Below are 24358 nucleotides of genomic sequence, written 5' to 3' on the forward strand. Positions count from 1 at the left end.
TGGACTTTCCCCCCACCGGACTTTCCCCCCACCGTCACCTGGACACACCAAGCTCCTTCCCCTGCGCAGTAACTGTTCCTGCCACCCGGAGGGCTGTTCTCCTAGCTCCCAAGCCTTCCGAGAGCGCAGAGTTCTCATCCCCACCAGCGCCTCAGGGCAGGAGCTGCGGTCATCCTCAACTCCCGGCCTTCCAGTCCAGGTCACACACTACCCACTACGGCTCTTCTTTTCTTCTAGTTATTGTCACGGTTTCCTATTTGTATCATTTGTTTGATTATTGGCTTATCTGCTATTTCCAGCACAGATTCTACGAAGGAATAATCTTGGTTCACTTGCTCACAGTGAGACTCTCAGTGCTCAGCAAAGTGGGACTCAGTCTATACCTGGCAGCCCCTGTTAGAGAAGACTGGCTGATGATTCTGTCTGAGAACAGATTCTGGGAACGGGTGACATGAAGTCCTACTGAAAGAATATTCCAGGCTCCTCTGCTCCCAGCTTAACAGTTTGAGAGAATCCTGTTCACTGGAAGAAAAATAAAATATTTGCATTGCTCCTTGATTAGCACTGTGATTTTTAGTTGTAAAAAATTACTTTAAAAGACTCAAATTTGGGGGGCACCTGGGTGGCTCAGGTCATGATCCCAGGGTCCTGGGATCAAAGCCCGTGTTGGGTTCCCTGCTCAGTGGGGTGCTTGCTTCTCCTTCAGCCTCTGCAGCTCTCCTTGCTTGTGCTCTCTTTGTCAAATAATTAAAATCTTAAAAAAAAGTCAAATTAAAAAAATTTTTATTTAAAAGTACACATACTCTAATTATTTTTCTCTTTAAAAAGTTATGCTGAAATTTGGGGCACCTGGGTGGCTCAGTGGGTTAAGCCTCTGCCTTCAGCTCGGGTCATGATCTCAGGGTCCTGTGATTGAGCTCTGCAGCGGGCTCTCTGCTCAGCAGGAAGCCTGCATCCCCCAGCGCACTGCCTGCCTCTCTGCCTACTTGTGATCTCTGTCTGTCAAAAAAAAAAAAAAAAAAAAGTAAAGTTATGCTGAAATTATTGGCGGCAGGCGGAGAGTATGCTCATGTTAGTAAAAGTAGACTCTTAATTACAGAGTGCCCCACTGGGGCCCAGCATTCCTAGAGTGAATACCAATGACTTCTGGGGCTTCGTGGGGGCTGTCCCAGCTAAAATAGTTCTTGACAAAGTCTGACTTTCTCTGACCATGACTTGACCCCTGGCAGACTCCCCACTCTGCTATTATCACCAAGGTGATAATAGTTCAATAAATGTTAGCTTCTCAGAAATGTGTGACCTGCTTCTTTGTTAATCAGACAAATTGTGTGTCTGTTTTAGATTCTCCAGATAAACACAATTGTCTCCTAAGAACTTAAAGCAAAAATTTCGATGCTGTTTTAAGTCACAATTGAAAAATTTCAAATGTGTTCTGGTGTTCCTTCAAAAACAAGAAACTGGTTGAACGCTGACTCTGTCAAACTCTCAAAGAAGTCACGGAGACAGCTGGAGGACTTACAGTGGAACAGGCCAAGGTCCATTTCTCAAGGTGAAAAGGCTCTCACCACACACAATTAATGAATAATTGTGATGTTAATTTGGGAAAACAAAAGAAAAAGAATTTTTTTTTTAAAAAAAAAGGTAAAATAGTGAGGGGGTTGCTTAGATAAGATGGTAAAGAGATCTCACTGCGCAGATCTCAGTGCCAGGGAGAAAATGAATTTTCCGCAGCTGATGCAGTCCACATTCCTTGCTTCCTCCTTGGTCTTGGAGCAATAAATAACCCTATGATTTTATGACAGACGCAACTAGAATTAAAGCCAAAACATAAAATGTTACATAAAAGATGAATCATTTCTTCCTTTTTTTCAAACCCCACACATAAATTCCTTTCTTCTCAGTCCCCAAAGTTCCAGAACTGCTTGACCTTTTTAAGAGTACCTCACCTAACAGTGGGCAACACGCTGCCTCGAGTTTCTAGAACAAAGCTACAACCACTGAGTGAAAACTGCTGTGTATTTGCTACAAAATAACACATACTCAAAAATGCAGGAGACCCCCCCCCACCTCGCTTCAACTCAGAGCCTCTTTGCTCCTGTTTACGCATAATTCTTACAAGGTTGTTACTAAATTTTTAAAACATTTTTACATTGTATTGATTTTTTAAAAGTAAGCTCTATGCCCAATGTGGGGCTTGAACTCATGACCCCGAGATCAAGAGTTGTATGTTCTATGGAGTGAGCCAGCCAGCACCCAGTTTTGGTCCCAAATTAATATATATCATTGAAAAGAGATTTGATTGTCTAGTTTCCTAGCTCATAGGGCTTGTGGCTAGGAAACAATGAGTTAGATGGAAATAGTAGACTTTGTCGGGGGTAAAAATAACCATAAATCAGGACCCAAAAGTTTAAAAAGCATCTCAGATTCAGAATGAAAATAGGGTCAACAGAGCTAAGACTCGTGGGGCAGGCTACAGAAATGGCCCCAGTTCTCGGCAGCTGTCCCCCATCAAGGGACAGAATCTGTTCCTCCCTCCTGTGAATCTGGCTGGTCTAGTGCCTTGCTCTGGCCGAAGGATATGGAAGAAGCAACTTGTGATTTCTGATTTGGGCCGTCTTCTAAGTGGGCAGTCTTCCCCTGAACACGGCTGGTCACCACACGAACGAGTCTGGGACAGCTAGCTGAATGATGAGAGAGACATGGCCCAATCTCCTCGGTCACCTCAGTGGACAGACAGCTAACTTCCGAGAGAACAGCCTCCTCGCTGACTAGAAAGGCATGCCCAGCTGAGACCAGCAGAAGAGCAGCCCAGTTTGCCAACACCCCAGATGATGAGCTGAATGAATTATTGTTTCTTTAAACCAGGAAGGTCTGATGGTTTGTTATACGGCAAAAGCTAACCAATACACCTCAAGGCACGTTAGCGTGACACTTTTCAGTAAAGGAAATGAGGTTTATAAACCCGATTTAAAAACAGTAGAGGCGCCTGGGTGGCTCAGTGGGTTAAGCCGCTGCCTTTGGCTCAGGTCATGATCTCAGGGTCCTGGGATCGAGCCCCGCATCAGACTCTCTGCTCAGCAGGGAGCCTGTTTCCTCCTCTCTCCTGTCTGCCTCTCTGCCTACTTGTAATCTCCATCTGTCAAATAAATAAATAAAATATATAAAAAAAAAAAAACAGTAGAGTAATTTTCTAGTATTCAGTTCCTCTTTTACTAAACAGTCACCAGAACCTGTCAGGGCTGCCTGGTGGCACATGTGCCCCTCTTGGGGTTGTTGTAAATGACTAAGTGGGAGGACACACGTGAGCACGCAGCCTGGTGACATGCAGTGAGCATCCTACTCAATGCAGCTGCTGGCGTAATTTCCCACGGTAGGACCCTCGCCCCCACTCCGGAGTGAGTTCTACTGATTGAGTCCTTTCCCAACAGCTCCAAACTGGGACAGTTACCCCACTTCTGCATTCCCATTACAAGCACTGAATATATGAATAGATACCTTTTTTTTTTTTTTTTTTTTGAGATTGTATTTATTTCGAGCATGAGCTGGGAGGGAGGAAAAAGGAGGGGTAGAGGGAGAGAGAGAATCTCAAGCAGACTCTGTGCTGAGTGCAGGGCTCAATCTCATGACCCTGGATCACAACCTAAGCCAAAATCAAGATGCTTAACTGAATGAGTTGCCCAGGTGCCCCTGAATATATACCTTTAACTTGCATTGCAGCCCATCTCCTGATTTGTAGAGCCATCTCTCTATAGACCCTAGACCCCCAGGTCTTCTATAGGCTATCAGGTCTCGCAACATAGAGAACATTATTTCATTGTATTGAATGTAGCTTTACTTACTTATTCTTGCTATGTTCCAGACTTGCTGGCCACTTCCTCTTGGAGATTAGATGATTAGTAAGTACTTGAGGCTGAACATATTTAAAACAGGGCTTCTGATCGCCGCCAGCACTCCACCTGCCCTGCTCCAGCCTTCCCACCTCAGAAACTAACCACACCCTCCCCTCCCATTACACGGGCCCCAAACTCTGGTGTCCTCCTTGACTACTTTCTCTTGAACACCATACAGGATCCCTCAGCAAACCCTGCCTTTTCTTTTCAGTACGAATCTTGCACTTGTCTTCCCCAGCACCCAAGCCCACAGTTCCTTGTAGGATTGCCATACTAGCTTCCCATCAGGAATTCGTGCATCAAGCCTCGCTCTCCTATAATCCATTCCCACTGAGATTCGAGCTTTAATAGCCAGTCAGCTCTTTGACTCTCTACTTAATGCCACCACCAGAATGAGGAGAAGCCAAAATCTCCACCTCCTGAGCTAATCCCTCATCTCCCACACTCTCCCCCTTGCTCACAAGATCTTTCTCTCTGGGCCTCTGCACACACGGCTCCCTGGCTCTGGAACGTTCCTCCTCTGGCTCCTCATGTGGATGATTCGGTCTCATCCTTCAGGCCTCAACGGCCACGTTCTCTGAGAGGCGCCCCTGACCACTCCTTATGCGGTGGCTTCAAAAGAAATCCATACATTCTCAACACTTCTCCCTTCAAAAGGCAGAACCCAATTTCTATCCCAAGAACAGGGACTGGACTCAATGCTCTCTTTCGACTAACTGGATGTGATAAAGGCTACATGAGTTCCGAGGCTAGTTTTGGCCTGGCTCTCTCCTTCCTAGATCACTCCCTCTGGGGAAAGCCAGTGGTCATGTCAGGAGGACACTCAAGCAACCTATGGTGAGGCCTGCTGGGGAAGAAGTGAGGCCCCCTGCCAACAGCCAGCCCCAGCCAGGCAGCGGCTAGAACTTCATGACAGACCCTGATCCAAAACCACCAGGCCAAGCTGGTCCCAAGTTCCAGACCCAGAGAAACTGTGAGCTTAATAAATGCTTATCATAGTTTTAAGCCACTACATTTAAGGGTAAAATTTGTTACACAGCAATAGGTAACTATTATGCCATATAAGATAGCAACAGCTTCACCCCATACCTAACTTTAGGTCACACTGTCACATTTAATTTCTTCCTAATTGTCACCACTATCTGAGATCATAACATTTACTTATGATGTCTTCCCCAGTAGCAGTGTCCTGCCTAGCCTGCTCACATGCTGAATACCAGTCCCCAAATACTTCATAGTTTCTGGTACTTTCTACACACTGTTGCCATATTCCATCATATCACTTTGATGCTTAAAATTGCCCCTAGTTCTACAAAGGTCTCAAGGTAATACCCAAATTCCTTGATACATGAGGCCATAAAGCCACCTTTCCCACTGCACTTGCTACCACTCCCTTCCCGACTCCTTCTAGGGTGTTTTCTGTGACATGACCGATTCTCCAATTCTCTGGACACCGGCAGCATGTCCAACAATTCAACAATGACATCATCTATCTGGAGCTGGGGTCAGATCCCACAGTTTAAAAGGGCTCTGACCCACACTTCTGAACTACCAGCTACAAATTGGGGGTTCCCATAACCTCCTCCTCAGGTTCAATAATTTGCTAGAATGGTGCACAGACTGCAAGAAAACATTTTACTTACATTTGCCCTCTCCAGGTGTACCTGCCAGCACCTGGATGTGTTCACCCACCCAGAAGTTCTAGAGTTTTTATAGAGCTCCATCTCCAGCCCTCAATCCTTACCCCAAGAAGTCAGAGGTTGAGGAGTAGAGCCAAAAGTTCCAATCCTTTGATAACTTGGTGTTTCTGGTGATCAGGCCCCACTGGCACCAGAAAGTCAAATGATGAGGGTATTGGAACTTTTAAAAGCAAGATGCAGAAATAATTTAAATAGATGAAGGGATCTTTGTCAGTGCTTTTTTATTTTTATTTTTTAAATTTATTTGAGAGCGAGCGAGCGAGAGACCGAGCATATGCAGGGTGAGTGGCAGAGGGAGAAGGAGACCAGGCTCCCCATTAAGCAGGGACCTGGACCTGGGGCTTGATCCCTGGGCTCCAGATCATGACCTGAGCTGAAGGTAGATGCTTAACTGACTGAGCCACCCAGGGGCCCTGTCAGCCCTTTATTAGAAATTCTTTTATCTTGTGACTTTTTACATCTTGAGAGAGGGAATACTTGCCTTTAAATAACAAAATTACTTTTAGTCAGTATTCTATTTGCAACTTTAGCTTTCAAAGTATAATAATTCTGGTTGAGGAAAGGAGGGCGTGACTCCACGCTCTCGTCTCCACCGGAACCCACCCTGAGAGGCTAATAAATGCAAGAAGCCTGCGGCAGATGCTGCTCTGGGACCAGGCACAGCACATGGAGGAGACAGAAAGTGTGGAGACGCATGGCGTTGGCGAACACCTCACTTGAGCGATAGATGATAGCTCATGTGAACACCTCGCTTGAGCGGTAGATAGCTCATGTGACACAGCCAGCACACCACCCATCTCAGGGAGCTTGTGGTCAGATAAGACTTCTGCGCAGACCAGACGCAGGCCTGTGTCTCCTGGAAAGGGCAAAACATGCCTGACCACTTCCCGCCGTAATCCCAGTTTGATGGTTAGGCATTTAACAAGAAAGCCACATCCAAATCAGAAGGGATTTTTAAAAAAACTTTGTGAATCACCCTTATCAGTGACTTTGTTCACTAAATCAAGGCAGTCTCTTTGTATCAACTGAACAGCACAAGCCCAGAGGCTGGGACAGGACCTCCCTGATGGAGGAGGGTGGAGGAGGGTTGGTGTGTCCAGAGGCAGGGTCCGAGGAATGGCTCTGGCTTCAAGTGTCATTTGGTCCCCCCGACTCCCACATCTGCCGAAGTGTTCATGCTCTCAGAAGTCAGAACTCAGTGGTCTGTGGAGGGTTGGGTTCTGTTCTCCATCTGCTAATCTTTCAAAACCTCAGGAGCTGGCCTGGGACTTTCCTCAGTAAGAGGGACCACAGAGGGGCACCGTGTCTCAGTTGGTTAAGCGGCTGCCTTGGGCTCAGGCCATGATCCTAGGGTCCTGGGATGGAGCCTGGTGTGATCTGTTTCTCTCTCTCCCTATGCCCTCCCTCCCCCTTTGGCTCGTGTCCTCTCTCTCAAATAAATAAATAAATTCTTAAAAAAAAAAAAAAAAAAGAGAACAGAAAACAGTATGCATTGTCTTACGTGTAATTCCTCTGACCTTTGGACTCCCCTAACCCAGGTCCACGAATCCCACACATGGGCCTTCCCATCTGCTTTACTGAGATGTACTTCACTCGTCTCAAGTGTACAATTCACTCGTCTCAAGTGTATAATTCAGTTAGCTGTGAGAACACTACAGAGCTATGCGGTCGATTTTAGAATATGTACATCACTCCAAGCGGAAACTCTGCACCCGTTAGTATTCACTCTCCATCCTCCCTCCCAATACCCCTCTTTCCCTGCTCCAGGTAACCACTGATATTTCTGTGTCTGTAGATTTGCCCATTCTGACATTTCATATAAATGGAACCTTTCACATATATGGCTTGTGATTGGTTCCCTTCACCTAACATGCTTTCAAGGTTCATCCATCCATGTTGTAACATATAGGATTACTTCATTTTATGGCAAATTTATTTTCCATTACTACACATCTAATAGACTGTTTATTCACTCATCAGTAGATGGATATTTGAGCTTTTCCACCTGTTGGCTGATTCTGGATAATGCTACTGTGACCATTTGTGTCCTAGGTTTTGAGGAGACATACACATTTGGTGGGCTTCTAGGGTTCCAAACTTTCTGACACATTTGTAAATATCACGTGTCCATGTGCCTTCCAAACAGGAAGTGAAACAGCCATCGGACTGACAAGATGAGTGCGGAGCCCTGGTCTACGCACTTAGCCCAGCTCCTCATTGGCCTTTCAGGCTCTGTACACTGCTGCCTGCCTTTCCATGTGGGCCCGCAGGTCGGACGGACCTGGGGCTCAGGGAGCTGTGCTACCACCTACTTCTGCTCCTCATGCAAGTTCCCTGGCTCTCTCGAGCTGCTCCTCTGCAAGCTGGAGGTAACAACAGGGCATCGTACTACGCCTGCTCTCTTGGCCACGATGCAGCTCACGTCTCCAAAGTGTGGAACACAACGTCTGGGTCAGGCACTCTTGGGTGGGATGCCTTCAGGACCTGGTGAGGCCCCTCTGACTTCCGGAGATGTTCATGCTTTTCCATGTCTGCACCTTGGCCTTTACCGTTCTTCCACTTAAAATGCCCTCCCTTACAAAACTCCCTCTGACTCTAGTGAGGGGTGGTCCGCCTGTCAAGTCTGCTTCTACCTGAGCCACCCTGCTCCTCTCATGGGTCCTGTCGTGCACAGTTTCTCTCTCTGCTTCACATGTCCTCAAAGTTCTCTCTCTTAAAGCACAAAACTGGCACCACCTGGGGAGCAGTGTTCGTCTTCTCATCTGCCTTCGCCCTGCAAAGCCCCTCATCACCAACAGGGCTGCCTGAGGGCCTCCACTCCTCCCACCTGCTTTCTTCTCCCGGGGGGAGAGGGGGGTAGCCAGGGATGGGGGAGCTCAGCAGCACAGCCACCTGGGCCCCCTCCACCTAGAGCATTTACAGAGCAGCCAGGCCCCAGGAGGCGAGCAGGATAATGAAGAAGCCGAGCACTTTGAAAAAATGCCCCTTGTGAAGCTTATGTCCTAGTGGGTGAAACCGAGGGGCTCGCCGAAGTACGGAGTCTGGGTAGGGCACAGATAGGGTGGTGGGCCTGTCCTTTCCCAGACTAAGGGTCTAGGAAGGTTTCTTAGAGGAGTTAAGGCTGGTGGTGACAGATAAATAGAGATGGCAGGATGGGCAGTGTGAGGGAGTGAACAAGCATGAACAAAGGAGATCTATGACACAGCAGGCCACCAAGAGGGAAAAGGGGACAAGGAAGGAGGGGAGTAGAGGAAGGAGCAAGGGAAGAAGAACAAGCCTGCGGCTGAAATGGGAAGATCCAGTGAGGGTTTTAGTTTGTTTTGGGGTCTTAGAGATCCCAGGTGTCACTTCTTGGCTGCAGCCTGGAAGCTGACAGAGACAGAAAGGCTGACAAAATGCAGGACAGGAGGCATGAGAGCAGGATCCTGGCCTGGAGGAGGAAGGTGGGGAGGAGATTCAGAGCTTAGACTTCCTCCTAGGGCCACCAGGCAGGAAGTGAGGGTAGAGGCAGAGATAAGTCTGACAGGAAGCTGAGGGAACAAAGGAGTTACACTTGATAGCAGTCAAGGAGGGTGAGTGGGTGGGGGAGAAGTACGGTGGCTTCGGGGAGAGGTGAAGGTTAGAAAGACCAGCTGGGGAAGGGGGAAGACACCAAAGACTGCTGGCAACTTGGGGGCCTCCAGAGGCTGGAGAGAGTGAAAGGATTGGAGCCCTGATGAACATGCCCTGATGAACAGGAGAGGCCCCCTGGCAGTGCTCAGTCACTTGTGAAGGAGTAAAGGCCAATGGTGGATCCACTCAAAAATGGAGGATGAACAAGGAGACAGACTGGAAGACTGGAAGGTTAAGGGGACCAGTGGACTGATGGCTTTTCAAAAAGAATAGTGGTGATATCTAGACTGGATAGGGAAGAACTATGGCCTTAATGGTGGAGAGTTTCAGATCATCAGTAAGATCCAAGAGCAGGCTGGAGAGACAGAGTTTGGGGGATAGAGACATGTAGCAAGAGAGGGGATATCACAGCTTAAAACTCTGGAGGTGTTTCACCAAGATACAGCATATGCTCGGTCATGAAACAAGTTTCAATAAATTTAAGATCATGGAACAATCACCATGATTCAATTTTGGGACATTTCCATCACTCCAAAAACAAACCTCGTATCAACCTGCAGGCCCCCTCCATTCCCATCATCAGCCCCAGACAACCATCAGCCTCCTTTTTGTTCTCTACAGATTTGCCTTTTCTGAACACTCCATATAAATGCAATCCTGCAGCAAATGGTCTTTTATCTGGCTTCTTTTACTTAGCATGTTTTTCAGATTCATCCACTTGTAGCTTGTACCAGTAGTCTGTTCCGTTTTACTCAGGACACTATCCCTTTGTAAGAATATGCCACATTTTATTGACCCATTCATCAATTGCTGGACATCTGAATTATATCCAGTTTGGGGTTGTTATGAATTATGCTGCTCTGAATATTTGCATATAAGTCTTTGGGTAGACATAGGTTTTCATTTCTTTTGGGTATACACCCAGAAGTGGAACTCCTCAGTCCTATGGTAATTCTGTGTTTAAGCTTTGAAGAAACCTCCAAACTGCATTCCAAAGTGTTTGTACCATTTTATGTTCCCACAAGAGACACAGGAAGGTTCTCATTTCTCTATATCCTCGCCAACATTTGTTATTGTCCATCTTTTGTTAGTACAGCCATTCCAGTGGGTGTGAAGTCGTATTTCACTGTGGTTTTGATTCGTACTTTTCTAATGATTAATGCCATTGAGAGCATTACACATGTACATATCAGCCATTTGTAATCTCCTTAGATGAAATTTGCACATTTTTTTGGACTGGGTTGTGCATCTTCCTATTATTGAGTTGTAAGAATTCTTGATGTATTCTAAAAACAAATCCTTTGCTAGATATATGATTTGAAAATACTTTCTCTCAGGTCTGTGGCTTGGATTTCCATTTTCTTAATGATTTCTTTTTTTTTTTTTTTAAGATTTTATTTATTTATTTGACAGAGAGAGATCACAAGTAGGCAGAGAGGCAGGCAGAGAGAGAGAGAGAGGAGGAAGCAGGCTTCCTGCTGAGCAGAGAGCCCGACGCGGGACTCGATCCCAGGACCCTGAGATCATGACCTGAGCCGAAGGCAGCGGCTTAACCCACTGAGCCACCCAGGCGCCCTCTTAATGATTTCTTTAGAAGAGCAAACATTTTTAATTTTGGTGAAATTCAATTTATCACTTTTTCCTTTAAGGATCATGCTTTAGGTGTGCAATCTAAAAAGTCTTTACCGGGACGCCTGGGTGGCTCAGTTGGTTAAGCAGCTGCCTTCGGCTCAGGTCATGATCCCAGCGTCCTGGGATCGAGTCCCACATCGGGCTCCTTGCTCAGCAGGGAGCCTGCTTCTCCCTCTGCCTCTGCCTGCCATTCTGTCTGCCTGTGCTCGCTCTCTCTCCCTCTCTCTCTCTGATAAATAAATAAAATCTTAAAAAAAAAAAAAAAAAGTCTTTACCTAGCGGTGCCTGGATGGCTCAGTTGTAGGTGTCATTTAAGTTTAAATGATAGAATGGGGGGGCACCTGGGAGGCTCATTCATTAAGCATCTGCCTTCCACTCAGGTCATGATCCAAGGGTCCTGGGATCAAACCCCACATCAGGCTCCCTGCTCCGCAGGAAGCCTGCTTCTCCCTCTCTCACTCCTCCTGCTTGTGTTCCCTCTCTCGCTCTCTCTCTGTCAAATAAATAAATAAACAAAATCTAAAAAAAAAAAAGTCTTTGCCTAATTGAAGGTCATAAAGACTTTCTTCCTTCTCTTCATTAGAAGAGTTTTATAGAGGAATTAAATTAGAAATTAACAAAAATAAGATAAACGCTAAAAAAACAAACTCATAAATAAGTGGAAACTATATAACACATTTCTAAATAATCTATGAGCTTATTTTTTTGGAGAGAGAGAGAGAGAGGATGGGGAAAGAGGAGGGAGAGATGGGGAGAGAGAGAATCTTAGATAGGCTCCATGCCCAGTGCAGACCCTGAGATCATGACATGAGCCAAAATCAAGAGCTGATGCTTAACTGACTGAACTCCCCAAAAGCCCCCCAAAGGCATTCCTGAAACAAAGGTGCATATCTTTTACCCTCTTCTCTTCTAGCGATTTACTTATTTTTCTCCTCTTCTCCTTCAGAGTCAAAATTCTCACAAAGAATGTTTATACTCAAGTCTCACATTTATGTTCACAAGGTTGTCTCTTTACCTGACATTCCTCAGCAGCAGGTAATGCAGCCTGTGGATGCTTTGCTTCCTGAGGGGCCCAGTGAGCTCCTTGTTACTAAATCCAAAAGAAGGGCTTTGGTCTTCCTCTTACACATCCCCTCAGCAGCACAGATGCTAGTTTTCCTCCTCACTCTCTGCCCACCACATATGTGCCTCTTTTCTTCCTTCTGCATCCTTTCTCCTTAGAGGATCTCCTCTGTCCCATGCCTTCAATGACCATCCACACAGATGACCTGATACATATATTCCTAGCCCAGAGCTCTCCTTCAACTTCTCCATCCACAGACCCCAGAGCCCTCCTCCAGTATCTTCTCTCCACTGTTCTCAAAGGCCTCTCAAACTCAATCTGTCCAAATCCAACTCACAATCTCCCCTCTCCTAGTCCATGTTTTCTTCTGAAATTTCTTTCAGTAAATGGTACCATCTGCCCAGTCACCACCCTGGGACCTAAGAGTCATCCAGGATATGTCCTTCTCTTTAAACTCCAATATCCAATCCATCATTACATCTCATTGATTAAACTTCACACTTCTCTTAGATAGTTTACGTCATCCCCATCTTGGCTCCACCATCCTAGTCTCTCACTGAGACTATGGTCCACCACCTAGATAGCTTCCCCAGATCCACAGGTACCCTCACCCAACCCTCTCTGCACCCTGGGATCAGAGAGGTTTGTCCCATCATAATCATGTCACGGCACCATTGCGCCCTCCTGCTTCAAAGGCTCTCAACACAAAGACAAAACTTTAATGTGGTTTAATTGGCCCATTCCAATCACATCTCTACCTACTTTCTAGTCTCTTCTCTGAAACACACTCCATACCCAAACCCTATATCTGGGTCCTTTACCAGTTCTTCATGTTCCTCATTTCCCCTCTAACCACATGGCCTTTGCACATGCTATCTCCTCTGCCTGGAACATGTTTCCCTCCCCCTTTTGCCACATTAACTTTTTCTTATCCTTCATATCTCTGTCAAGCTTCACTCCCACAGGGAAGCCTTCATGGACCTCCCTGACAAGGTCAAATGCCCCAATTATTATCAACTCCCATATTCCTTTTTAGCAATCATTGCAGGTGTAGTCTTCCCATTTAATCTGGGTGATCATGTGATTTGGGTCTGTCTCCCCAACCAGTGTGTAAGTTCCATGAGGGCAAATCTCATAGTTGGTTTTGTTCATCATTGTCTCCTTAGTGCCTGGCACAAAGCTTGGACCCATAGTGGCCACTGGAAAATACTTGCTGAATGAATAACTAAGTCATGGTAATGTCACCCAGCATGAAAATAGGACTGAAGGAAGTCATGTGAACATTTTCAGAGAATAAAATGGGGGAGGGTGACCAGGAAGTAAAATGGCCAAGGAAGAGCTGAGGATCATGGAGATGCCCCCAGGGTGGATGCCCCCAAGGGGCAGGGCTGTATGAAGGTGGGGTGTTGCGGGGGTACAGAGGCAGACATGGACAAAAGAAAAAACAAGTTCTCCCAATGATCCACCCCTTTGCCTGGACCAACTTTTCTTCAAGGGAAAGAGAAAGTGTCCCTCATAAGCAGTATCCCAAGGAGCTATAGCTTTTCTTAAAGGAAGCAGGGAAGCCATCATTTGCTCAAGGAAGTTGTCAGTCAGTGAGAATGGGGCACATTCAAGCTGGCCATTGAGTCTCTGAAGACTGGCCAACGTCCCCCTACTGAGGAATGGGTAAACACAGAAATCTGTGACACACCATCTCATTAGCAGCTCTTTTGGACTCTTTATTGCTTTCCACGAAGACACGTACCTTGGTCCAACCAGGAAACTGGATAAAGGTGTCCTGGGGCAAGTCTGGGATTCCACTGGGAATGGAGAAGTTCCCCATATAAAAGGCCGGCAGAGTGTAGTTAGATGAGGTGTGGGCCAAGGCTTTCTTATGGTGGCGCTTGTTATAGCCATTCCAGTCTTGCAGGGGTCTGTGCACCGCATTCTCGGTGTCTAGTGGGAAGATCATCCAGTCCGTGAGGATTTTGGAACCGAGGGTCAGGTTAGAAACAAGACCCTGTAAAGCAGAGACAGAGCAAGAAGCTGGGGTGGGAAGCAAAAGGCTTCAAGTGTTTCTGTGTCCCTGCCCTGAATCCTTGGGGAGAGCACACTGGGATAGGAAACACCAACAGTAAGTGAGACTCAAACCATGTGTACATCAAAGTGATGCTGGGCTGGAGAGCTCCTGACCCCACACCCCCAGTCTTCAGAGTCACTGCTGAATGGACAGGATGGTGGAATCTGAGGCATGGGAGAATGAACGCAGTCAGGAATGAAGAAGAACATTTAGTCGCCGTAACGGGGGTTAGAGGGACAGACGCTGTCCCTTCATATAACCAGGAGCAAGTCCTGGCATTGAGCCCCTCAGCAGCCCTCATGGGATGATCATACCTGAGTCCATGTACCCACTGCAGGACTCAGGGAGGTGACCTAAACGAGGACACTGATATCTGTGAAAGAGTAGAAAGGGAGTGAGGATGATGGCGAACAGCTGTGCCACTCGTCCAGCGGGGTCAGCAGGCCAGGTGTCCATGGAACCGGCCACCTCATCGAAGCCTATGCTCATGACTCAGCTAGCTTCCTCTTCCCCGCCTCTCATGTGGCAAACTTCTCCATTCCCCGTACGATCCCAAATCTGTCCCAGGACAACTCTCAGCCTCAATTGCCCACTTAGTAACTCAATAAACGTGAACCAGGCAGATGTGTGCTGGGCTCTTTGCTGGCCACTGGGGACCCAGCGACTACACAAGAATGCCTGTCACAGCGTGTGTCAACATGGCCTGTGACAGCCAAGCAGGAAGGCCACTAACTACAGCCCGAGCACAAGGACTTTAATAGGGACATCTCTCTTAGAGGTAAAGGTGCCCTGCGTGGCCATTCTCTAAGAGAGTAACTGCCTTGCTACTGTGCTGCCAACGAGAGGGTCAGGAAACAGCCCCATACACTGGTTCTGTCCTAGAGCGGGTGGTACCATCAGTCCTCGGATGCTGGCCTTCTCTCCTCTAGCAGACGGACAGCCACCTGCAGGGAAGCCTGCAATCTCGACATCTCCACAGCACGCCCCCCCCCCACCGCCCTGAGCACCTTGTGGAGCCTCTTACAGAGTACGAGCTTAACAAATGTCGGCTGGACAACGCTCCTAAAGATGTTGCCCAAGGAACAACATCTGGGCTAGACACCTGGACATAGGGTAACCAGCAGGGGTGAGAGGCCATGCACTGAGGGAAAAGGCTTTCTACAATTCAAGGCTTTGTCATGGATCGTCCACACCCAGAACACAGAGCAGACCAAACGCCGGGCTGGCTTTGTCGGCGCCCGAGTGCCTTTCGAAAGCGAGCTGGCTTTGTTCGGCAAAGGAGCAGCGAGGTGGAGTAGCTTCCTCCGTCTGTTTCTCTCTACCGGGTGACTGAACCTGAACACAAGGGAAGGGTTCTCTCTGCAGAGCACAATGTTCTCATCACCTGCAGAGGAAAACAGGTCTTCAAACTAACCCAATTCTGAAGCTGCAAAAGAAATCACAGTAGGTTCCCTCGCCGAACTTGGCTGAGAGTGCAAGCTTTCAAAAACCGCCTCTATGTGAAGGGGGCTAGAGGAAAAGAATGCATATGTGAGTTTTTAAATGGCTTTCCGGAACCTTCTTGGGTAGCACAGGCACGGTCCTGTCAACCTCTGAACGTCACTCCTGACAGTGAGGCCGGTCCTACCTTAAAATCATTGATATATCTGCCATAGTTCACACGCCCCATGTTTTCCACCAGAAGGTCCAGAGTGGCTCCAGCTTTCCCGGTGATGTTCAGAGAGGTCACAGCACTTCGCTCCAGGACTCCCTGTGGCACCTGCAGGGTCAGAGTCCAGTGGGAATTAACTGGAGTGAGAAGGTCAGCAGAGAACAGCTCACTCAGCTGTCACACTCATTTTCCTGTCTTGAAGGGTCACTGGACTCGAGAGGCCATGCTCTGCTGACCCCTTTCCACAAGTCACTGGCTGGGAGGTCAAGTTCCCCCAAACACTGCTTCCTAACCAGGCAACTCTCTAGATGTGGCTCAGAGCAAGGGGAGGTGGAGGCTGGCTTCCTTGGCTCTGGGATGTTTTGCTGCATGTCTATTTTTAATAGGAAGGGAATGGGGCAAAAATTCCAGGAGGGAATTCCTGCCACAGGAGCTGCTTTGTGTTTCACAGCACAAAAGGCAGTCATAAAAAGTGGCTTCTAAACAACGTAGAGAAAGGAGGCAAAATCAGATAAATGAGATAAAATCAGAGTTAGGTGGAGCAGTCTCACCTCAAGATACCTGATGGGGAGCATTAACCATGTAAATTATGTAACAGAGTGAGGAAAAACAACAGACACTTAAGCAGCAACATACTCCTAACTTTTTAAAAGGGGAGGTTTTTAAAAAATTGAAGTTACACTGACTATAATTCGCTAAGACAACCCCTAAGACAGAATTCAAGAGACTGCCATCAGTATACATGTGGGCAATATACACGTATGTCCTAGAAACTTGCTCCCACTGAAATGAAAGCCCTCGATCACAACAGAACGGAAACTTTATTTTAATTTATTTTTTTTGAGAGAGAACAGGAGTGGAGAGAGGGGCACAGGGAGAGGAAGACAGATAAGCAGGCTCCTCGCTGATCAGGGAGCCCAATGAGGGGCTCAATCCCAGGACCCTGAGATCATGATCTGAGCCCAAGGCAGAGGCTTAAAAGACTGAGCTACCCAGGTGCCCCCAGAATGGAAACACTTTCATTTAAAATTTTCTGAGCAAATTTCCACCGTTAGAAAAAAATCTCTTTACATGCTCTTTTACATGATTATTTCAGTGGAAGGAGTGGAAACCCTCCAATGTTTCTCTGCTGTGTTATGAAACAAAGGTCTGTGTGGACTGTAGCTACCATTACCAGGAACAGTCCTTTAAAACAGGATTTCTCACGCGGGATGAAGGCACAGGGTTAATCACTGCTCTGGCATGTACAACTTGGACCCCGTCCTCAAGGAGCAAAGGAGACATGGGTGACATTCCGCCGCTGGCAGAGAGGATGGCATGGACTGGGGAGAGCAGACTGGGGAGAGCACTCCCCTTCAGGTTCAGATGGGTGAGGGGGTGTACTCCAGGCAGAGAGGGAGCATGGGGGAGACCACATCAGCAAGCAAGGGGACACAGCCAAGGGGCATCAAGAGGAGATGCACCGCCTGAATCTGGAAAGGTGGGCAATGGCCCTGAATGCCGTGCTACCAAGTGCAGACCACACGCTGTTTGTCAGGGCAGACAGGCACACAGCTCAGAGACGGTTCTTACCCCATCCACGGCGACATAGGCCCGGTCATGGACTCCGCTGAGGGGCGACGACAGGGGAGTGGGGTCACTGCAGTCTTGAGGAAGTGTCGTTCGGTACAGCACAAACCCAAAATACTGGTTAGTAAAAGATGCAAGAAAAACACATCAGTCTTTGAAAGATAACGTGGTCACCTCGACCTGTGTGAAAGCCATGTCTAAAATCATACGGAGTAAGAGGTTTCCCCAGCGTCCCACCAAAGTTCAGTCTGGACAAAGGGAACTGGCTGGCATCTTTAGATCACACACTAGCAGAGCAGTAACAGCAAGGAACCCACATTTTATCGGAGAACCCTTTCCCACACGAGGAGACTGGACTCTGGGACATGTTCAGTGATGTGCCCAGAATCACGCAGGGGATCCTATCATACACATCGAAAGGTCATCAATGTTATCTCAAAAACATGACACAACACATTACAACAACAAAAAAGACAAATGGGGGCGCCTGGCTGGCTCGGCGGGTAGAGCATGTGACTCTTGATCTCGGGGTGGTGAGGTCGGGTATAGAGATTGCTTAAAAATAAAATCTTAAAACAATAACAACAACAAAGCCAAGAATGTTCGGTAAAACATTTTCCAGGTTCTTGGGTTATATGTGCTCTAACATACAAAACAAGAGTCAATCAGAAACCGTTTAAAGTGCAGGGCCGGGGGTGGTGGGGACAGAGATAGTGAGAGGTGGGGGTGTAACCTGTCGCTAAGTCAGAAAACAGTGGTAGAGAGGCTGGTGTCCCTGGTCCAAAAGGAAGAGGCCAGACTACCAGCCCCACCCGCAACAGCACCTCGGCCTCAGCTGGCGCCCCTCTTGCTGTGGACACTGGCCAGGGTGAGCCAGGTCGAACCCCGCCACACAAGAGCATCCAACGGATGTCCGAGATGTGGCAGAGGAAAAGCTCCTCCCGTCTGGGGCCCAGAAAGCAAGGGAGTGAATCTCGGCAAATGCAAAGGTGATTTGGAGGAGCTGGAAAAAAAACAAACCCCACATTAACCCACGTTCCTGTGTTGCAGGAAAGGGCCGAACTCAAGAAATGTCACTGGGGCCACCACTCAAGGCTTTAGGCACAAGGACGCCTCCCTCCCAGACCCCAAATATCCATCTCTTGGCTTTTTTTCCCTTTCAAAGTAACCAGAGTGGGAAGTCCTAACTCAGAGGCTGAGGAACACTTTGTGACGGGGTTCGACAAGGCGGGCGGAAGCCGCAGTCCTGCCTGAGAAGGTGACTAAAGCCACCGGAGTGGGGGGCGGGGGCGGGGGGAGCAGGGCTACACCCTCCTCCCTGCACCTGTGCCCTCCATGGGTTTCGCTGGAAATGAACATTCAGCGGGCTTGGCCCAGACCTGAAACAGCCAGAGCCCAGGGAGCCCCCAGTCAGAGAGCACTGCCTCGGCCAGAGATCACAAAGCACAAGGGGCTGCCAAGAACAATGAATGCAGCATCTATACATTGACCTGGAACTCACTTCCCAGGTTCCAGCTGCTCTAGTGACCACATCTGGCCCGAGGTGCTCCCCAGCTAGGTGAAGGTGGGTTGCATTTTCTAGACAAAGATAAGGACACACAGCTGGCGCCGGCCGGAGCTAGAGCAAGAATTCTACCCAGTGTTAATGAGAGGGGGTTCTCTACTCCTTTCACTGATCACAGAGTTGTTGGAATCGAAATCACAAGTGTAAAAAGAGTCACCAGGGCAAAATACACCAAACTAATATCAGATATGCCATTGTTTTGTCACCTTATTGTTCAGATGCCTTCTAGAAGGAGATCTCCACAGACAGTCAGTGAAGGGGGACCCAGATAAGTTTCCATTATTTCAAAAAATGGGGCTGAATTCCTAACTAAGTGTTCAAACTTAGTATCATAACAAAGGGACAAACGGAGCCTCTCAGGCATCCTGACACAGCACTCTGAGGGGACACATCGCCTTCGTCGTGCTCGAGCCAAAAATATGTTACTGAGTCTAGTCCGCGAGGGGCAGGCTACAAAACAACGGGCCCAAACTCTTCAGAAATGTCCATGTTGCAAGAAAGGGAGAGAGGAAAGACAGGACTTAGGAACAGCTACGGATGAAGGAAGACTAGAGGGACATTGTAACTAAATGCAATGCGTGATCATAAACTACAAACTGGATTCGAAAACAATTAACCATGAAGGACATTACTGGATACATAACCACAGAATGCGTATTAAATAATAGGATTATATGAACGTCAAATGTTTTAGGTGTGATCGTTATATTGTGATTATATAGAAGAATGTCCTTTTTCTTAAAAGACATAGGCTCTAATATTTAGGGGTGAAGCGTCAGGATATGGACCACAAATTCAAGTGGTTCAAAGGCGGCAGGTGACTGCCTACATGTGCTTCCAAGGCAACCGCTAGTGCTTAGTGAATCCAAGTGAAAGTGATATGCGTGTGATACTTTCCTTGCAATGTATTTAGCTTTGAAAATTTCTAAAATAAGAAATCAAGGGAACATTTTTAAATACATATGAGGGGCGCCTGGCTGGCTCAGTCGGTAGAACATGCGACCTTGATCTCAGGTCAGGAGTCTGAGCCCCATCATGGGCATGGAGCCTACTTAAAGAAAATAAAAATTAAAAAAATCTGAGGCAGCGCCTGGCTTAACCACATACATTCATGCACACACACTCAGACACGTACACAGACACACATACACGCTCTGCTCTGTTCTCTTTAAAAGCAGGAAAGAGATTCTCCGAGAAACTAATATATTAAGAGCACAGTCCTGGGGCACCTGGGTGGCTCAGTGGGTTAAACCTCTGCCTTCGGCTCAGGTCATGATCTCAGGTCCTGGGATGGAGTCCCAAATCGGGCTCTCTGCTCAGCAGGGAGCCTGCCTCCCCCACTCTCTCTGCCTACTTGTGATCTCTCTCTGTCAAATAAATAAATCTAAAAAAAAAAAAAAAAGAACACAGTCCCTCCCATACCTTTGAGCTAACAAGGACAAATAATTAAACTGTCTTGTGTATTACAGTGTGGTTTTCCTTTAGTAATAAAGATTAATTAGATCAGAAATGTGCTCAGTTTATAGCTTGCACTACAGAATCACGCTGAATCAGGCTGAGTTACGAGCTGATTGGAGTGATGATAAGCAACAGGGAGGTAGGCTGATAGGAAAGGTCAGCCCAGCATGCAGTACTTAACGCTGAAGAGAGCCTGGAAATCAGTGGTGGATTTACCTGGGATGTGATTTAACTGCCTACGGTTCTGGTCCCTGGGCTCAGGACAGGCCCTGCAAGGCAGGGCAGGAAGACACATTTCTGTAAGGAGAGGAACTCTGGAGGCCTACCTGTTTCACCTGGATGAACGTCAAGGGATAAAGGCTTTTTACAGGCCCCGGTGGACACAGAATGGTCAGCGCGTCCTCCACCGTCTTTAACTGAAAAGAAACAAAAGCAGCACTCACTCCCTGTCACCCCTCCCTGGTACTCGGGTGGAGGGCAATGCCATTGGCAAATTCTCAAAGAGATGAAGGGATTTGCCCAAATCCCTAAGTGGATCTAAGTGGTTCAAATTCCGCTTAATGCTGCCCAGTCACCTTCAGTCACGTCCATCCAGGAGTTAGAGGCTCTGGATGAAAAACAACCGAGGGTATTCGTGAATTTTCACACATATCTATTCACAAATGCAGCCTCCTTTTATAGAAGGCCCTTAAAATGAAGAGCAAGGCTCTGAGGCCACCTCCTCTATAAAGCCTTCCCCAGCACCTTTATGGGAAGTCACCACGGCTGTGCCTTCCTCTGAACTTGTCTGGGGCGTATTTTCCATGCCTGCATCACTGACTAGTTGTTTACCTTTGCCATCCTTGACAGAGGGCCAGCTTCATAAGGGCAGGGTCTGTATGGCATGGTGTCCCCCAATACCCAGCACATAGTATACACTCAATAAATACTTATTATATTCAGTCCAAATGGCTGTGTATTCTTGCACCCCAAGAAGCTTATTCTGACGCAGTAACAAGGACGGTAACAGCTACTGAGCGCTGAGTGCCCACTAAACTCCAGGCGACAGCACCCCACGCGCACACCTCACGGAGTGCTCATGCCACCCAGGGAGGCTGCCCTCGCCATCCCCACATTAGTGATGAGGAAACACGTTCTCAGAGACGCTCACTGTTAGGTTTGGCTCTAAACCCCAGACTTCCTGCAGTGTGATACTGGTTGCGAATTTCATCAACACTTTCAGGGTCACTTTACCTTGCTGATGTGTGGGATCAAGGAACACAAAATCTGCAGTACAATTCCATCAATTCAGTTACTCAGGTGGATGTTTTTCTATTTGGACAGCTAAAGAAATTCAACTCACAGTACAAGGTTTTATCCTATACGACCATGTCCAGCGTTAATTTAATTCAGTTGTATGCTAACTTGCTACCTGAAATTGCACATGTTTCCTTAATAATGAAAAGCAATTTCTGCTTACACAATTTTCCTTCATGGTAAACAGAATGCATTTTTGGTATTAAGGCTGGTTTTGCGGGGATGCCTGGGTGGCTCAGTGGGTTAAGGCCTCTGCCTTTGGCTTAGGTCATGATCCCGGGGTCCTGGGATCGGGCCCCGCATCGGGCTCTCTGCTCGGCAGGGAGCCTGCTTCCTCCTCTCTCTCTGCCTGCCTCTCTGCCTACTTGGGATCTCTCTCTGTCAAATAAATAAATAAAATCTTATTAAAAAAAAAAAAGATTGGTTTTCCTTTTTTTTTTTTTTTTTTAAAGATTTTATTTATTTATTTGACAGAGAGAGATCCCAAGTAGGCAGAGAGGCAGGCAGAGAGAGAGAGAGGAGGAAGCAGGCTTCCTGCTGAGCAGAGAGCCCGATGTGGGACTCGATCCCAGGACCCTGAGATCACGACCTGAGCCGAAGGCAGCGGCTTAACACACTGAGCCACCCAGGCGCCCCTGGTTTTCCTTTGTTTTGCAATGTTGCTGTATTAAATATTTGCAGTTATTTTCTGTTGCATAAAAATAAATTTCTCACAGCTCCAAAACAAATCAACTTTTTCCTTAAGTAGCAGCAGCACTGAAAAAGTAGAAGGTGCTCCCTTTACAAGTGTGATTAATGTCTGATTAAACTAAATAAAGATTCGTATCAGGCAGACAGACCACAGTCTTTGTAGAATGTAACACACGTATCTGACACTAGGTGGAAAATGTTACGAGAGCTCAACCAACCATAATATCAAAGGGCTTTAGGAACGGAAAAATTATACAATCATGTTTGGCATTTTGGTTAAAGATAAAAACTTACACTATTTTAGAATCAAGATTCTTAAGAAATATGTAACTGCTCATTTTTTTTTTTTTTCTTGTGAGTTAACAGATGTAGGAGTTAGGGATTATAAAAGGGGAAATCCTGAAAACAAAGATGGTCAAAACACATTGATTTTGGTTTACGTCACTCCTGAGAAGGAAACGAAATCTCCCCTCTTTTTCTTTCCTAGAATAAAATGTCTCTTATTTATGATTAATTTTTAGCTTTTCCCCTTGATGTCTCATTTACCATATAAACCACAGGGCACAAAAATTAGGACATGATTTTGAGATGAAGGGGAGTGTACTGAATCGTGCAGAGATCTATGAAAATGCCTGTGACTTTTGAGAACCCCTGAAAAAAAGTAAATTATGGCCTCACCAGCCCTAACAAGGTGCCATGTTATTCCCACAAAGGCTCCTGAAGCTCCTTTGGATGCACTGAACCAAAATGACCTGCATGGTCTAAGAACGCCCATCTCCCCCTGCTCATGCCCTGTGTGCTCACCTTGTCAACCGGCACACATACCCTCTCACCTGTCACGTCCCCATTTTCCCAGAAACATCACCCACCCCAGCAGTCTCACAGAAAACTCACAGACAAATAGAACCAATGCCCCAGAGTCACACTTTCACTCACAACTGCCGATTTCCACTTCCCCACTCTCAACAGCTTTGTTTATGTGCCCTCTTACCTTCTTCAGAGCAACTTTTCCATACGCAAACTTGGGTGTAGATGGAGGGATAACACCTTCTGGTACTTTTTCAAACTATAAACCGGAGTGGAAAAAGGAGAAGATAAAAAGCTGTTAAACCCTCAGAAACACAGCGATACAATTCATTTTTCAAAAGGAGGCTCAAAGACTCAAACAATAGTGCCAGCAATTCTTGGAAAGGCAAAGGAACAAAAGACTTTCTCCACGACAGGGCCGGGTAAAGGTTTTACTTCTAAGTGTGTGTCTGTGTATTTTGCCTGCATTTTAAGCTCCAGGAATCATTCAAATAATTATAGAACAAAAGACTCCGAAACAACAAAAACAAGGGGGAGAAGATGAGATGGGGGTGGGGGAGAAAAGGAAGCAGGCCCACAGCAAGACAGAAGCTGAAAGAAGGTAGCCCTAGTAGGGAGAAGTGTTGTTTGTAGGTTAAATGTTACTGGTAGATTAAAGTTTTGTATCAGTGTTAAATCTCCTGTGGTTTATATATGAGCATATTCCTACCTATTATGAAACACACACTGAAGTATTTAGGGATAAAGGATCATGACATATGCAACCCTCTAGTGGTTTAGAAAACCCAAGGAGGTGGTGAGGGGCAAATGATCAAGCAACAGAGTGTAATGTTGACATGGATAAATCTGGGTGTGGGATACTCGAGTGCTCTTTGTACCACTTTTGTTCTTAAAACTCTTTGGTTTTAACTCTGAAATTATTCTTAAGTAAAAACTAAAATTAAAATAAAAATTAAATATTAAACACACACACACACACACACGCACACATTTACATTAGAGTCAGAAGAGGTAAGTACCAGGTCTTAAAAGTTTGTGTCCAGGGACGCTTGGGTGGCTCAGTTGGTTAAGCGTCTGCCTTTGACTCAGGTCATGATCCCAGGGTCCTGGGGTTGAGTCCCGAATGGGGCTCCTTCCTCAGCAGGGAGCCTGCTTCTCCTTCTGCCTGCTTCTCCCTCTTCCTGCTACTCCCTCTGCTTGTGCTCTCTCTCAATGACAAATAAATAAAATCTTAAGAAAAAAAAAAAAATCTGTGTCCATCTCCAAGTAGGTTGCATTATGATCTTTCAGGCTCCTTACATTTCTTTCCGCGTCCCTTCTTCTCTTCCTCCCTTTCTTCCTTTCAGTTTCCCTTTTTAAAAGTA

The 24358-nt window shown here is 46.8% G+C and overlaps 1 protein-coding gene across 1 annotated transcript in view; it reads right to left on the reverse strand.

Annotated features, from left to right (window-relative positions):
• GLB1 (galactosidase beta 1) overlaps positions 1-24358 on the reverse strand; it is a 79278-nt gene that overhangs the window by 3670 nt on the left and 51250 nt on the right. Inside the window, exons 11-15 of the mRNA XM_044252762.1 lie at positions 23179-23253; positions 20528-20617; positions 17183-17296; positions 15587-15718; positions 13645-13899 (exon numbers count right to left, since the gene is read on the reverse strand). Of these exons, the coding sequence (XP_044108697.1) occupies positions 13645-13899; positions 15587-15718; positions 17183-17296; positions 20528-20617; positions 23179-23253 (666 nt within the window). The remainder of the gene's footprint in view (positions 1-13644; positions 13900-15586; positions 15719-17182; positions 17297-20527; positions 20618-23178; positions 23254-24358) is intronic.

This window comes from Neovison vison, chromosome 6, assembly GCF_020171115.1.
Source record: "Neovison vison isolate M4711 chromosome 6, ASM_NN_V1, whole genome shotgun sequence".
Classification (NCBI taxonomy): domain Eukaryota; kingdom Metazoa; phylum Chordata; class Mammalia; order Carnivora; family Mustelidae; genus Neogale; species Neogale vison.